General features: G+C 54.9%; 1 protein-coding gene across 13 annotated transcripts; it reads right to left on the bottom strand.

Moving 5' to 3' along the window:
• Positions 1–1,627: 1,627 nt before the first annotated feature.
• CPT1C (carnitine palmitoyltransferase 1C) lies at positions 1,628–16,472 on the bottom strand. Of its 13 annotated transcripts, none has more exons than XR_014806473.1 (19): positions 16,043–16,267; positions 15,217–15,371; positions 14,413–14,552; positions 11,777–11,948; positions 11,061–11,162; positions 10,844–10,981; positions 9,438–9,515; positions 9,089–9,196; positions 8,891–8,975; positions 8,379–8,574; positions 8,023–8,226; positions 7,222–7,327; positions 5,777–5,893; positions 4,821–4,985; positions 4,441–4,570; positions 3,651–3,803; positions 2,592–2,705; positions 2,387–2,479; positions 1,628–1,929 (listed from the first exon to the last, which is right to left on the bottom strand). XR_014806473.1 is itself a non-coding variant. In XM_021094747.2 (19 exons), the coding sequence occupies exons 2-19, from the start codon at positions 15,355–15,357 to the stop codon at positions 1,837–1,839; spliced, it is 2,340 nt and encodes a 779-aa protein (XP_020950406.2). In that variant the 5' UTR covers positions 15,358–15,371; positions 16,370–16,472; the 3' UTR covers positions 1,628–1,836. The 13 variants fall into 13 exon arrangements, 9 of the variants coding, with proteins under 9 accessions (XP_020950406.2, XP_013854109.3, XP_084817547.1 ...); XR_014806474.1 differs by having other exon boundaries at positions 4,441–4,575; positions 5,777–7,141; positions 16,135–16,267; XR_014806472.1 differs by having other exon boundaries at positions 16,135–16,267.
• Between the last annotated feature and the right edge of the window lie 145 nt (positions 16,473–16,617).

The following is a 16,617-nucleotide window of genomic DNA, read 5'->3' as shown; positions in this document are numbered from 1 at the left end:
AACCAGCGCAGCCAAGCGCCCTCCTCCCGGATGTGCCCAGGCAGAGCCTCCGAACGCAGCACGTCATCACATGACACGCAGCCTGCGTGGCCCATGATGCGTTTATTCTGTTGGAACCCCCAAGTTATTTCAGTTTGGGCACATTCAGCAGTGATCCATTAGAAGGTGGAGCCTAGATCAGGCGCACACAGGTCCAGGGGACACATACAGGCTGCATACACAGGTGATTGGACCCCAGTGACATTCACCAGTCTTGCACCAGCACCTGCGCCCACTCAAGCCTGTATTGGGCAGGGCTGCAGTGGGGAGTTCTTCCTAATGAGCAGACAGAGGAGGGAAAAAAGCTTGAGCAGGATTTTCACTCATTTCACCCTTTGCCATGGGATTTTGAGAGGCTTCTACAAAAGGCTAACATCTACCACAACGATGCAAATCAACTACTTCAATTTTTTTTTTTTTTTCTCTTTAGGGCCGCACCTGCAGCATATGGAAGTTCCCAGGCTAGTGGTCAAATCGTAGCTACAGTTGTCATCCTACTCCACAGCTACAGCGACTTGGAATCTGAGCTGTATCTGTGACCTACACTGCAGCTCACCACAAGGCAGGGTCCTTAACCCACTGAGCAAGGGCAGGGATCCAATCCGCATCCTCATGGATATTGGTCGGGTTCGTTACCCCAGAGCCCCAATGGGAACTCCAGATACTTCAATTTTTAAAATGACAAAGGAGAGTTCCCTGGTGGCACAATGGGCTAAAGATGGGGCGTTGTCACTGCTGCGGCATGAGTCTGATCCCTGGTCTGGGAATCTTCTGCGTGCCCTGGGTATGGCCAAAAAGAACACGAGCCAAAAATAAAAATAAAAATAAAGGAAAAACAGTAGGATACTATGATGAAACATACTACCAGCCCAATGACCTTCCCCCTAGTTTCATTACTTCTCAACTCATGGCTGGTCTGGTTCCATCGGTGCCCCTGTGGGCAGAACAATGGGTCCTCCAAAGATGCCCACCTCCTAACCCCTGGACCCTATGAATATGTTGTATATGCTGCATGGCAAAGGGGAAGTAGGATGCAGATGGAATTAAGGTTGCTAATCAGTTGCTTTCGAGACAGGAAGCTAATCCTGGATTATTTGGCTGGGCTCAGTTTCACCACAAGGGTCCTACTAAGAAAGATGCTGGGACAAAAAAAGATAAAGGTAGGAGGTGTGATCACAGGTGTGATTACAGGAGAAAGGCACAGACGGATGCAACCCTGCCGCCTGTGAAGATAAGTCATAACTTAGGGATGCGGGCAGCTTCTACAAGTCATAAGAGTCTTGAATCCACCCAGGAGACTGTCAGCCTTTCACTTTCAGGTGGGCAGTTGGTGTTGGGGCAGCAGGAACCCAGCTCATAGTGCTTGTGGGGTTGTCTGACTGGGAGGGGCCTTGAACGGTCGGCTTTGGTGTGACTGGGGTGGGAAAGGCAGGAAACTGGGCAGGTGTTGGGGTTCCAGCGGGTGTGGCGATTGAAACCAGGCATTCGTGGTGGAGCCTGGTGATGGATGGGAACTCTTCTCCTCTCCCACCCTGCCCCTCACCTCTCCCGCCCCTGCCCAGCCCAAGAGCACAGCGGACCCCACACCCCCAGCTCACACATCTTTATTAGACCAGGTGCCAGCTTTCCAAACCCGAACGGGCTGCCTCCGTCCTGCACCAGCCCAGCTGTAGAGACCTGCCCCCTAGTTCCTGGAGAGACCCACTCCCCTCTGGAAGGTGTCAAGAGTCAGTGGTTGTTGCGGGGGCCCTGGAGCCCCTTGTGTGGCAGGGGAGAGCCCACGTCCTCCCCCAAACCTCAGGCCCGGCGCTTAAGATGCTGCCCCTCCTGGAATAGGGCTGCCACGTCCAGCAATGCATCCCTGATGTGCTGGCCCAGCCGGTGGGAGTCCTGGAAGGAGAAATGGGTCCAGAGGAAGCTGGAAGAGGAGCTCCCAGGGGCTGGGAAACAAGAATGCTGGGGTCCCTGACTCCTTCTTGGTCTGAGGGATGAGGGGGTTGGGGATTGGGACTCTCGGATCATGGCCTTGGAGGGTAGGATGGGAGTCTTGATTCCTAGGCCGCAGGAGAGGAGGGAGGTGGGAGTCCTGAGGAAAGGTGGGGCGAGGGAATGTGGAGCAATGGAAATGAATCTGACCAGCATCCATGAGGATGCGGGTTCGATCCCTGGCCTTGCTCCGTGGGCAGGGGATCCGGTGTTGCGGCAAGCTGTGGCGGCTCAGATCCCATGTGGGCTGGCAGCTGTAGCTCCGATTCGACCCCTAGCCTGAGAACTTCCATATGCCGAGGGTGCAGCCCGAAAAAGGGCCCCCCCAAAAAGAAGGGGGGCGAGCGTGGGTTAGTCTTACCGTTCTTGTGCTTGATTTTTTGCTAGAGATGTGGAAGGTAATCGTGTCCTCCCCAGTGAAGATGTAAGAAACACCATAGCCATGCTCATCGGCCTGGAGAGGGACAGGGGCGGGGACAACATAGACCCCCCCCCAGCCCTTCCCCCCACTGGGCAGGAGCACAGACCCACAGCCCTCTCCTCCATGAGGAGCCAGGTCCACTCACAGGCCCAAATCCACCACCAGAGGAAACGTAGTCCGGATAGTTGTGGATGTCAAACAGGTGCATTTGCTGAACAGGAATCTGGCTGGTGGCCAGCTGCCACTGCTCCGAGTGAACCTGAGGGACAGGAGTCGGTCACATGTGCAATAAATACCAACAGACCTGCAGGTCCGCGTGCCTTTGGCTGAACTGCCTGTTGGCTCTAAATCTGATGAGCCTGTGGCTCTGCCCTTCTTCCCTCGCGCAACCTCACCCTACTCATTTTCCTTTTTTTTTTTTTTTTTGTCTTTTTAGGGCCGCAACCATGGCATATGGAGGTTCCCAGGCTAGGGGTCGAATCGGAGCTACAGCCGCTGGCCTACACCACAGCCACAGCCACTGCCACACCAGATCCGAGCGGCGCCTGCGACCAACACCACAGCTCACGGCAACGCTGGATCCTTAACCCACTGAGCGAGGCCAAGGATCGAATCTGCATCCAAATGGATGATAGGGAGATTCGTTTCCACTGAGCCACGACGGGAAATCCGTTTTTTGTTTTTTTTTTTAAACGGCCGCATCCCTGGCATAAGGAAGTTCCCGGGCCAGGTATTGAATCCCAGCCGCAGCCTCGAACTACACCGCAGCTGTGGCAACACAGGATCCTTTAACCCACGGCACCAGCAGGTGCACTGAAGCCCCGCCTCCGCAGTGACCCAAGCCACTGCAGTTGGCTTCTTGACCCACTGCGCCACAGGGGGAACTCCTGCTCACCTTTTAACCACGCTCCTCTCCCCTCACCCCCCCAACTCCGCCCCTCCGCTCTGACCACGCCCTTCCCGTTTCTCCCACACCCTTTTCTTCTCAGGGACCACCTCCCTCCCGCAGACCCCGCCCCTCTCTGGCCCCGCCCCCTCTCCCAAGGCGCTCTCTCCTTTTCTCTCTTGCGCCACCCCCACCCTGCTCCCTAACACTCTCCTCTGCTGATACCTCCTTTTTCCAACCTCACCCTCCTTGCCCCAAAGTGCCTCCCTTCTCCGTGGTTTGGCGCTTCCCTCTTTAACCCTTTCCCTGCACCCCAACCTGGTCCAGGAAGGGCGACTGTAGGCGGAGGAATTGCGACACGATGTAGAGAGCAAAGAGGTGGCGGTCGACCCCCTGGCCGCTCATCGCTGCCTTCAGCAGAGCCTGGTGCTTGTCCACCGCCAGGCGGAACAGGGCGAGGCACTGTGGGTCCTGGGGTTCCCAGAGAGGGCACCCACAGGGCATGGAAAGACAGGAAGTGGGCTTACTGCTGGGGCCTGTCACACCCCCGGCCTCAACCCAGCTTGCAACATCCCTACGAGACAGAGATGTCAACTCTATTTTGCAGAAGGGAAATAGGCACAGAGAGGGGAAGTCACTTGCCCAGGGACACACAGCAAGGGAGAATCAGGCGTGTTCCCAGGGCCGTCTGACTCTAGGGCCCAAACTCTGTCCACTGAACCACAATACTTTGTGAGTAGGAGGGGGAGGGAACAGAGGGCCCTGGGGGTTCTGAGCAGAGACATTATCCAGGGAACATGAGGCCTGGCGCAAATGGAGGTTACACAGAAACTCAAGAGACCTACGTTGTACAGAATCAGGGCTCCCTCTTGGGTGCTCCCTCCTGTGTGTGACCGGGCATTAGAGCATGTGCCACACTCTGCGTAACCACCTCGCATCCCCGTGGATGTCTCCCCCCATCCGTGAGCTCCGTGAGGTCAGAGACCAGGCTTGGGTCCTCCCCTGCCCCATCACGGACCCTGGACCTCAGAAGGTGCTCCTTGAATGTTTTACACGTATGAATGGGTGTGTGGAAATGACCCAAGCCTCCAGCGAGGCCCACACGCACTGTCTTCTCTTGGTGTTCCATGGCTCTCACAAAGCTGCAGGCCTCCCTCGTGCAAGAACGCACCGTCTCTGTCCGGCCTTCCAGGAACAGGCGAGTCATGGCTGACTCATAGGTCAGGCAGAATCGACCCCTGTCCTAGGGGACAAGGAGAAGAGGAGCCGGTCATCTAGGCTCCGGCAAGTCTCGACAGACCTGACCCACCTCTGTCTGGCCCCCCAGCCTCCTCCCAGTCAGGACCATGTGGTTGGGAGAGAAATCAAGATGGCAGACCCATCATGGCAATAACCAAGAAGTCATTGACGGGGTCCATGAGGCAGTTTCTTGGGGGCCCAGGGGAACTGAGGTCCTGAGAGGAGGCTGAGATGGGGAACCCAACTGACCCGGAAGTGGGCCAGCTGCAAGGCCGTCTGGATGAAGCTGTCTGAAGACAGGTGGCAGCGTTTGATGAAGCTCTTGCCAAAGTGGGAGAAGGGGAAGACGTGGCAGTCGATGTTTTCAGCCAAGGCCTGGGCTCCCCTCAGGGCTAGAGAGATGGATAGATGGATCTGCCAGAGAAGGAGGGAGGCAGGAATGGCTGGGGTTACAGATGGGGGGAGGGATGGAACCGGTGGGGATGGGAACGGAGTTAGGTGGGGATAGAATACGGAAAAGGGGACAAAGACGAGGGTGGAACTGGAGGCCTCGGTTAAAGATAGGGACATTGACGGCAGGGACCATCAGAAGGGGGCTGGGGTTGGGGATGGGGTCAGGGTGGGGACAGGGAGTGAGATTGGGCATGAGGACTGGACTTGGTGTTGGGTATAGGAGGGGATATGAATTGGGGGTGGCGTGGGATGGGGTTGGGGTGGGGGGGTGGCTATGAACGGGGTTAGAGTTGGGGTATCGGGTATGAGGTTGGTGTCCTGGTTGGGAATGGAACACTATTGGGGTTGAGGATGGGGTTGGGGCCAGAGATGTGATCAGCTGAAGAATGGTGTTGGTGCTGGGGGATGGAGATGAGTCTGGGGTGAGGATGAAGGCGCGTTTGAGTAGGGATAGAACAAAGTCGAAGTTGGGGATCGAGATAGGCTTGGGGTTGAGGGGGAGAGCACGGAGCTGGGGGGTTGAGAAAAGATTAGTTTGGGATTAGAGTTGGGGATGTGGTTGGGATGGGTATAAGTTAGAGATAGGGGTTTGAAGTTGGGGTGAGTTTGACTTGATTCAGAGGTGAGTGTGGGTTTGGAGTTGGGGTTAGGGGTGGAGTTGATTTTTTGGTTGAGACTGGGGTGGAGATGAGGTTACAGTCAAAGCTGAGAATTTGGGGACTCAGAAGAGAGGCCTAGAAACCTGGCCTCACCTTGTCTGGAAGGTCCCAGTGCAGCCGCTGGGGCTGGGGCAGCGATGGGTCAGGATGGCCCTTGCAGTGACCATCTGCCGAGTAGCCCAGCTGAAAGCATTCTGTGGCCAGAGTGAACTGTGTACGAATGGAAGCTGTCAGAGTCCCTTAACCCACTGGGCAAGGCCAGGGATCAAACCCGCAACCTCGTGGTTCCTAGTCGGATTCATTAACAACTCAGCCACAACGGGAACTCCCTGATGGCCATCTTTAACCAGGGACCTGTTTTTTTTGTTTTGTCTTTTTTTTGGTGTTGCCTGGGGCAGGCAGAAGTTCTCAGGCCAGCAACTGAACCTGTGCCACAGCAGTGACAACTCCAGGTCCTTAACCCACTAAGCCACCAGGGAACTCCCTCTTAAGTCTCTTCTTAAGGGAGTCAGAGACGATCCTGGAGAAACAGAAACCTATGGTGGTCACAGGTGGGTTCCTGGGGTCATGCTCATTGAAAGCAAGGCAAATACTAGCACCCACTGGGAGTTCCCATCATGGCTTGGCAGTTAATGAACCCGACTAGGATCCAGGAGGACGCGGGTTTGATCCTTCTTCTTGGTTTTTTTTTGGCTTCCATCGACATATGGAGTTCCTGGGCCAGGGAGCAGATCCGAGCTGCAATGCTGGATCCTTAACCCACTGTGCCAGGCCAAGGATTGAACCTGAGTCTCAGTGCTCCCAAGACACCCCTGATCCCACTGCACCACAGTGGGAACTCTCCAAACACCCTTTTTTGCTGGGGGCCCTTGGTCCAGTCTCTGCCTCTCCTTCTCCTTCTCCCTCTCTTTTTTTTTTTTAGGGCCGTACCCACTACATATGGAGGTTCCCAGGCTAGGGGTCAAATTGGAGCTGCAGCTGCCAGCCACAGCCACAGCAATGCCAGACCTGAGCCACATCTGCAACCTAGGCTGCAGCTTGTGGCAACACCAGATCCCTCATGCATTGCACGAGGCCAGGGATCGAACCCACATCCTCATGGATACTAGTTGGGTTCTTAACCCGCTGAGCCACAACGGGAACTCCTGGTCTCTGCTTTTCTCCAAGCCTCCATTTTTCCTCTGACCTGAAGGCCCTGGAGAGGAAGATCTTTAGAAAGGGGGCTGATGGACGTTCCAGTCCTGGCACAGTGGAAACAAATCCGACTAGGAACCATGAGGTTGCAGGTTTGATCCCTGGCCTCGCTGAGTGGGTTAAGGATCCGGTGTTGTGGTGAGCTGTGGTGTAGGTCACAGACACGGCTCAGATCTTGTGTTGCCGTGGCTGTGGTGTATGCCGGCGGCTACAGCTCCGATTGGATCTTTAGTATGGGACCCTCCATATGCCGCAGGTGCAGCCCTAAAAAAAAAAAAATAGGAAAGAAAGAAAGAAATGGGGCTGATGGTGGTGCCCAGGGTGGGGGGTCCTGGCTGCCTTACCTCCCACATGTGTCCTGAGATGGGGCAGTCCGCCCACGCGTGTTCCACGCTGAGGCCCAGCTTCCCGTTGGAGAAGATGATTAGGGAGAAGGATTTGTCAAACCAGCTGTGGGGGGAGGGTTCCGAGCCGTCACCAAAGGGTCAGGCCAGGAGGGAAGTGGGCTCTCTTTGCAAATGGAGGGAACTCGGGGGGGAGGGGGCGATCTGGGGATCGGGGCTGGGGGCCCTGGGTAGGGATCCCTAAGAAGGGGGCAGTCCTCATGGTCTCCGAGATGTGTCTTGGGTTTGGGGACTTTGGGAATTTTGAGAGCATGGGATGACAAAGGCTCAGGGCTTCTGGGCACCAAGAGATTAGGCGGGCAGTGCCTGGAACCTTGGAAATCAGAGTGGTACCTCGTGGGTGTCTAGAAAGTGGTCTAAGGAGCTCTAGGTTTTTTTTGGGGGGTCTCAAGTCTGAGGTCCTGGGTTTGGGGCACCTGCATTAATGTCTGAGGATTACCTGGTCTGCGGTTCTGAGACCGAGGTCCCCAGGTCTGGTTGGGGGTCTCAGGGAGGGGGGGGTCCCAGGTTTGGCACTTGTTAGTCCTCAGATCTGGGGTCCCTGGGTCTGAGATTCTGAGTTTGGAGTCTCAGGTCTAGTTTCTCAAGGTTTGAGGGTCCAGGTCAGGGCTTGGTGGTCCTCAGTCATGCAGTTCTGGATCTGGGGTCCCAGGTTTTGGGGGGAATCTTCCAGGAGGTTATATTCCCATCAGCAAAATCTCAGTGCATTGGGTCTGGGGGTCACAGGTGGGGCTGACTCACCGGTCATGGCCCCTGCCGGCCAGCAGGGCATGGGCATAGGCATCTAGGGAAGCTGCGGAGTCCCCCGAGGGCTCAGGAGTGTCCCCTGCAGCGTCCCCCGCGGGCTCAGAGTCCAGTGATACAAAGAAAGCAGCCCCTTCCACAGCCTCCAGGGCCTCCTCTGCCTGGGTCTTTAGGGACTTCCTCACCTGAGCCCACATGTCCCTGCCGAGGGACATGTCTGAGTCTAGGCTGATCCTCCACCCTGCCCAGCTTCCACCTGGCCCAGCCTCCCCTCTGCCCAGCCTCCACCAGGCCCCGCAACCTCCAGATGCTGGCGGGGGGTCAGGACCCCCAACCCTCTGACCCTCTGTCACCTCGGAGCCGCGGTCAGAGCCGCCAGATGCTCCTCGTGGGGGCAGGCGGGAGAGGGGTCATCCAGGATTCGCTGGAACTGCTGCTCCAGGGCCCTTGGGGAAAGCAGGCCGCTTTGGGAGTGCGTCCCCACGCGGAAGAATCGGCCCCGGTGGAAGACGGCCACGTGTCGGCTGTCACGGAGGTGGTGGATGTGGTCTAGGGGGTGACAAGTTATAAGAATAACAACCATTAATTCTGTGTTGTTACTGCTACGGCGTGGGTTCAGTCCCTGGCCCAGGAACTCCTGCAGGCCGTAGCCATGGCCAAAAAACAAAAAAAACAAAAACCCAAAACAAAAAAACGAAATAACAACCTTTATTAGGTAGAGAAGAGGAAACTGAAGCTCAGAGAGGGTAATTACTTGCCAGAGGTCACACAGCTTAGGAGCTATGGCGCTGAGATTTGAACCCAGGCAGGCCGGCTCCAGGGAATGGTACTCTTAGCCACTAGGGAGGAGGGGAGAGGGGCTCACCTCTGTGGACCCCAGGAATTCGCGTCGTGTTGAATATCTTCTCATACTGGGCAGAGCATAAGGGCCGCATTCCCATCAGCAACGTCTGCAGGAGACCTCGGGCTTGTGACCTGACACCCCGGACCCATGGGGCTCCGTGGTCTGGGGACCAGGCCCACAGTGGTGGGGGGGGGCAGTGGTGGGGGGCAGCCCTCTTACCGGAAAGATCTCCTGGCGGTTCAGGCGGTGGCGGTACAGGAGGAGGGCGTGGACCGCGTTCCCTGCACGAGCAGCCTGGACGGGAGTTGGGGTAACGTTCAGGAAGTCCTGTGGGCCGGCGAGGGGACAGAAGGATGCCTGTGGTCAGCTGTGCCCCTGATGGGGCCACTGAGCCCAAACACAGGACTGGATCCCAGCAGAAGGCCAGGTGGTGAATTCTCAACTGTGATTCAGGTCACTGACTCTAAAGCCTGCAGTCTACCCAGACCCCCCCGACTCCAGACCCAGGGAACCCTGAGCCCCATCCCCCACCCCACCCCCCGTTCCCAACCTCCTCTCCCCTTCTCACCATCATGTAGTAGTTGCTATTCACCATCAGTGAGTTCCGGGAGCGCAGGTACACAAACTCTTCCCACCAGTCACTGACCTGGGGGTGAAGCAGAGGGACACACTGCTGGGATGGCAGGGGCCAAGGTGGCGGGGGAGTGAGGGGGAGCCCCCCAAGACTTCGCTCTGTCAAAAAGGGAGGTGGGAGTTCCCACTGTGGTGCAGTGGGTTAAGGACCTGGTGTTGCTGCAGCTGTAGCCGAGGTCTCAGCTATGGCTCTGATTCAGTCCCTGGCCTGCGAATTCCACATGCTGAGCATGGGGCTCGAAAAGGGGGAAAAAAAGGGAGGGTGGAGCTCACTGAAGGCGGCCCCGAAGTCGGTAACTAGGGAGCTCCCATCGCAGTGCAGTGGTTAGGGAGCCCGACTAGGAGCCATGAGGGACGCGGGTTCGATCCCTGGCCTCGATCAGTGGGTTAAGGATCCGGCGTTGCCGTGAGCTGCGGTGGAGACCGGCAGCTCCAGCTCTGACTTAACCCCTAGCCTGGGAAACTCCATAGGCCGTGGGTGTGCCCCTAAAAAGGCAAAAAAAAAAAAAAAAAAAAACCCAATCCACAAAAGGACAAATAGTGTATGATTCCGCTTTGACAAAAAATCAAAAATAAGCCAATTCATAGAGACAGAAAGGAAAACGGAGGTTACCTGGGGCTTCAGGGATGTGGGAATGGGGATACTGTGTCTAATGGACTTTTTCTTTTTGCTTTTTTTAATACATATAAAAAATATGTATAATATATACATGTATTATATGTAATATAAATATATTATAATATATATTTATATTATATTTAATATAAATATATCACATATAACATGTGTTATGTATTACACATATAAGCTACATATTATAAGAACATAATATTCTCTATATATTTTTCCTTTTAGGACTGCACCAGTGGCATATGAAAGTTCCCAGGCTAGGTGTCAAATTGGAGCTGTAGCCCCCAGCCTATGCCACAGCCACAGCCACGTGGGATCCAAGCTGCACCTGCAACCTAAGGCGCAGCTTGAGGCAATGCTGGATCCTCAGCCACTGAGTGAGGCCCGGGAGCAAACCTGTATCCTCATGGAAACTCGCTGGGTTCTGAACCGGCTGAGCCACAATTGGAACTCCCATATTATGTATATTTTATTTATTTATGTTTAATTTTTTTTTTTCTCCTTTGGCCGCCCCACCGCAGACAGAGTTCCCGGGCCAGGGATCAGATCCAAGCCTCAGTTGGGACCTATGCAATACCAGGCATGGGAATCGAACCTGCACGCCAGTGCTGCTGAGAAGGCATCAATCCCTGCTGTGCCACAGCGGGACCTCCTAAAACTCAGGCTAGGAGGTAGGCTCGGAACGTCGGCCTGCAGGCTGCTGTACTCACATAATTGGACGCCCACCAATATTTGAGCTGCAGGTACCACTGCAGCAGCGATGCCTGCAGCTTCAGGAATTCCCGTGCTAGGGCCGAGATCCACTCGAAGTCCTCTTCACAGAGCACAGGTCGGACAGACTCCAGATACTGAGAGGCAAGGAGGGGAGGAGGGTAGGGCGCGCCCCGTGCCCGGCAGCTCCCGCCCCATCCCGGGTACCTGGCCCACCTTGCGCACGGTGTCCTGCACAGCGGGCACAGGCTGGCGAGGCAGGGAGCGCTGGTAACTGAAGAGCATTGGGTGGCGGCCGGAGAAGATGCGAACCAGAGCCTGGCGGAAAGCAGGAATTAGTGCTGACTTTTTACTTCGGGCTTTTTAGGGCCGCACCCGCGACATATGGAAGTTCCCAGGCTAGGGGTTGAATCGGAACTGCCGGTCCATGCCACAGCCACAGCCACATGAAATGTGAACTGCATCTGCAACCTACACCACAACTCAGGCAACACTGGATCCTTAATGGGAGTTCCCATTGTGGCTCAGCGGGTAAGGAATCCGACTAGTATCCATGAAGATGTGGGTTTGATCACTGGCCTCGCTCAGTGGGTTAGGATCTGGTGTTGCTGTGGTTGTGGTGCCAGCAGCTGCAGCTCCAACTGGACCACTAGCCTGGGAACTTCCATATGCTGTGGGTGCGGCCCTAAAAAAAAGTGAAACGAACAAACACAAAAACCATTGGATCCTTAACCCACTGAGCGAGGACAGGAATCCAACCCACATCCTCATGGATACTAGTTGGGTTCTTAACCTGATGAGTGACAACAGGAACTCCAAAATTAATTAGTGGTTCATTAAACTCCTCGCTGCAGGTGTTGAGGCTTGGGGGCGGGAACCCACAGAGAGAATGGGGCAGACAGGGCTTGAGCAGGGCTCTGCCCCTCCCATACCAGCCAGGTCTTGGTGGGTGAGGACATGACCCCATGGGTTTCAAGGAGCCAGCCGTGGTAGGACAGAAGGAGCCTCAGGGCCACGTGGAGTGTGAAGATCAGGGCCCCCCATAGACACGAAGCAAACAACGCAGCCGCCAGGATGCCTCGAAGCCTGTGATGCTGTGCGCCCCTAGAGGAGGGAGAGAAAGACAGACCGGCCTTCAGAACACCCCCCCTCCAGCTGCCGGACCCAGTGGCCGTCCATCCAAACATTCTCTGACTCTGGTCTTTTGGCAGGTGGAAGAATATCCTACAGAATTTGAGTCAGTCTGGAGTTCCCATCGTGGTGCAGCAGAAACGAATCCGACAAGGAACCATGAGGTTGCGGGTTTGATCCCTGGCCTCGCTCAGTGGGTTAAGGATACAGCGTTGCCGTGAGCTGTGGTGTAGGTTGCAGACGTGGCTCGGATCCAGCGTTGCTGTGGCTGTGGCTGTGGCCTGGGAACCTCCATATGGCACAGGTGTGGCCCTCAAAGGACAAAAGACAAAAAAAAAAAAAAAAAAAAGAATTTGAGTCAGTATGAAAATATTCAGGGGAGTTCCCTGGTGGCCTAGTGGTTAAGGATCCAGCACTCTCACTGCTGTGGAGCAGGTTCGATCCCTGGCCCGGGGAACTTCTGAATGTGGGCCAGCCAAAAAAATTAAAAGTTTCCTCCTTAAAAAAAAAGGAGTTCCCATCAGAGTGAAGCAGAAACCCATCCAACTAGGTCGCGGGTTTGATCCCTGGCCTCACTTGATCCCTGGATTCCTCCTAGGTGTGATTTTTCAGTTCACCCACCACCTCCCCCCAGGACTATGGAGACAGCACATTTCTCAAATCGCTTCCCATAGAAACTGAGAGGTGTTTAATACATGAGAGCTGGTATTTCTAGAGCAACATACCAGATATCAAATTATACTCTAAGGCGGTGGTTCTCAAAGTGGGGCCCTGGAAGCTTGTTAGAAATGCAAATTCCGGAGTTCCCGTCGTGGCGCAGTGGTTAACGAATCCGACTAGGAACCATGAGGTTGCGGGTTCGATCCCTGCCCTTGCTCAGTGGGTTAACGATCCGGCGTTGCCGTGAGCTGTGGTGTAGGTTGCAGACGCGGCTCGGATCCCGCGTTGCTGTGGCTCTGGCATAGGCCGGTGGCTACAGCTCTGATTCAACCCCTAGCCTGGGAACCTCCATATGCCGCGGGAGCGGCCCAAGAAATAGCAACAACAACAACAACAACAACAAAAAAGACAAAAGACCAAAAAAAAAAAAAAAAAAAAAGAAATGCAAATTCCTGGGCCCCACCCAGACCTACTAAGTTAGAATCTCTTGACATTCGGCCCAGCAATCAGGCTATTTTTTTTTTTCTTTTTATGGATGCACCCTCAGCATGTGAAAGTTCCCAGGCTAGGGGTCGATTCAGAGCTACAGCTGCCAGCCTATACCGCAGCCACAGCAACACCAGATCCAAGCCTCGTCTGCAACCTACACCACAGCTCACAGCAACGCCGGATCCTTAATTCACTGAGCGAAGCCAGGGATCGACCCTGGGCCCACATAGATCCTAGTTGGCTTCATTACCGCTGAGCCACAGTGGGAACTCCCCAGGTGATTTAAATACAAGCTCAAGCTTAAGAGACACCGGTCTAAAGCTACAGTAAGTTAACATGTTTGCAAAGTTGCAAGTGAACTTGAGAAAACCCTACGTGGAAGACTTGGGGCAAATCATTTCCCTTCTGCAGACTGGGTCAATCTAGCTTCTCTGGAAATCTCTATTTCTGACCCTGGGTCTGCCCTTTGAGGCTGTCTGCACAAAATTTGAACATTCTTCCCCAGAAGGACTAATCCAAGATTTAGAATGTGCCATTTCACCCACATTTGGTTTCCAGACCTTTCCCAACAACTATACTAATTCAGTCTCTCCCCTGTAATAACCATCAGGCACTGTACTGAATATTCCCCAGGCAAGATTTTGTTTAATTCCTCCAACCACCCTAGGAAACACCTGTTATTACGTCCATATTACAGGTAAAGACCCTGACACGAATGGTGAGGTCTCTTGCTTAAGATTACACAGCTAGATTAGCAGAGCTCATGGTACATCGCAGTGCCCAGACATTGTCCAGTTTGTCACCATCCCTCTTAGCAAGAAGCAGCCAGGATGGAGTTCCTGTCGTGGCACATCAGAAACGAATCCAACTAGGAACCATGAGGTTGTGGGTTCTATCCCTGGCCACACTCAGTGGGTTAAGGATCCCGCATTGCTGCGAGAGCTGTGGTGTAGGCTGCAGATGCGGCTTGGATCTGGGTGTTGCTATGGCTGTGGTATAGGCAGGAGGCTGTAGCTCCGTTTCGACCCCTAGCTTGGGAACCCCCATATGCTGTGGGTGTGGCCCTAAAAAGACAAAAAAAAAAAAAAAAAAGCAGCCAGGATGGAAAATGTGCAGACACAAGAGAGGCGATCACCTCCCTTTACTTGCTGCCATACCTTTATTAATCTGACTGCGAGTAAGTCTCAGAGATTACTTTTCTTTAACAGGCATATCATGCTGATAGAGAAACTTACTGGGTGGAGGGAAAGGGATTAGGAGGTTCCTGGGCTGAAGTGGGGGACCTCACCAGTCTGGCAGCAACTCTTTGATTTTCTCCATCAGTCCTAGGGAAGGATCCAGCTGGAGGAAACAGGCAAGCTGGATTGCACTGAAGAGGAAGAGCCAGCTGAGCGGGCTGGCAGGGAACACACCTATGAGAAAGTCGTTCTGCAGAGAGGAGAGAGCACCTATTCAATCACTTATCCCATCTGCTGAGCACCATTCTTAATCTTTTTTGATCATTTTATTTTTTGTCTTTTCTAGGGCTGCACCTGCAGCACATGGAGGTTTCCCAGGCTAGGATCAAATAGGAGCTGTAGCTGTGGGCCTACGCCAGAGCCACAGCAACAGGATCCAAGCCGCGTCTGTGACCTACACCACAGCTTACAGCAACTCCAGATCCACAACCCACTGAGCAAGACCAGGGATTGAACCCGCAATCTCATGGTTCCTAGCCGGATTCGTTAATCACTGATCCACGACGGGAACTCCATTTTTATTTTTAATTTATTTTTTATTTTATTTTTTTGTTTGTTTTTTGGTCTTTTTAGATGCACCAGAGGTAAGGGGAAATTGGTGTTTGTGGGCATGGGGAGAGGGTCCAGGGAGAGAGGAATGAGGGTTCCCAGGAGGTGAGGTTTAGGATCCCAGAAGTAAGCCACGGAGAACCTGGAAATGGCTTTAAAGGGTCCTGGAAGTGGACATCAAAATTCCCAGAAGGGATGACAAGCTCCCAGAAGTGGGACCACCAGGATGCCGGAAGTGGGGCTCCAGCATCCCGGAAGCAGGTAACTGTATTCCCGGAAGGAAACCAAGGCGCAGCCCTCCTCACCCAGAAACGGGAGAGATGCCTTTTCCAGGAGCGCAGTCCGGAGAGGTAGATCTCCTGCAACAATGGGGGACTGAGTTCCACTTCTCCCCCGTCCGAGGTCAGCGGGGGTCGGAAACCCACGGCCTGGTGCGCTTCGGCCATGTCACGCTCCAGCCCTGGGGGTGGGGAAGGACAGACGGTCATTCTCCAGACCCTCCCCTCCGCCCCCGCAGATCCAGGAATATAGGACGCCAGCTTATCCTTCCCTAACCACCTGAGGGGTCGTGAGGGTCCTGGCCTTAGACGCTGGTGTGGGGGGACTTCAACTGAACGCACAGAGAGGCAGGAGGGGTAATTCGCTCTAACCTCTTCTGCGGCTATTCTGAGAACGTGACGGGGACAGTGCCCCCTCCCCAATGGACGTCCAAGATTCGGGGGTCGGGGCGGAAAACCGATTCAATTCAGGGTGAGTTGCGAAGTCTCCGGAAAAACATTAAACCCAAACCCTTTTGAAATGAACACCTGCCGGACGCTGGCATCTTCCACACCATTTCCGTTTCCCCCTCCAGGGAGCTGGGAGGGGAGTGTCGGGAGGGGGCAGCTGGGCGGGGGCTCTCTACCAAGCCATCCTCTCTGGGGTGGTCCAACGTCCCCTCCCCCCCTTCCGGGGCTGAAAGGGATGAGCGGGGGCGGGGCACCCCTACTGCGCATGCCTCGCAGGCAGGGATGCGGAGGCTGAGGGCAGAGGCGAGCGTCGAGGACAGGTGATGGAGAGGCCTGCACTCCCAGCCCGACACAATCCTCCAGCTCCAGCAGAAGCTCGGGCCGCTCTAAGTCCGGCACTTACCACGCTGAGTCAGGGGTCTGCCGATCTGATCCTAGCGGGAGTACACGGGGCGACCCCCGATTTAGAGCTCCGGACCCATGCCTCCCACTTGCCTATGTCCAGTTCCAGTGCTACGAGGCCACAACTGGGTCGACGGACCTTCAGAGCTCCTGTCTGCTTCTGACTATCCAACATCCAAGAACCCCAATTTCTGTCTCGCCTTTGCCTCTCCGGATATTCTAGTCCCGGGTTTTATCCCCGCCCCTCCCAATCTTCTCTCTCCGCCCCCTTCGAATTCCAGCGTCCAATCCCCTCCATCCGTTCGATCCCCAGCCCTCAGACTCCTACCCGCCCGATGCTCCACAATTGGGCCGCCCCGGTTCTACGCAGCGCTCTCCGAACCCCGGGTTCTTCGGCTCCCCAGTCCGCTCTTTGTCTTTTTCACTCTTTCTCTTTGAGGAAGGAGGCTCAGCCTGGAACTCGGCCCACGCGCGTGGGAGCCGAGCGAATCTCAGCCCTACCGCTCGGGAGGGAGGAGGGCTGCTTTGGGGTCGGGTTGACCCAGCAAAACCACCCACGGAAAGTGCAACTGCATG

The sequence above is a fragment of the Sus scrofa genome, chromosome 6, assembly GCF_054392235.1.
Source record: "Sus scrofa isolate SSC_HxYL_T2T_F1_AM1 chromosome 6, Sscrofa_HxYL_maternal_Yorkshire_Landrace_v2.0, whole genome shotgun sequence".
In the NCBI taxonomy this organism is placed as follows: domain Eukaryota; kingdom Metazoa; phylum Chordata; class Mammalia; order Artiodactyla; family Suidae; genus Sus; species Sus scrofa.
The sequence above is the reverse complement of the archived record's forward strand: the minus strand, read 5'-3'. Positions and strand labels throughout refer to the sequence as shown.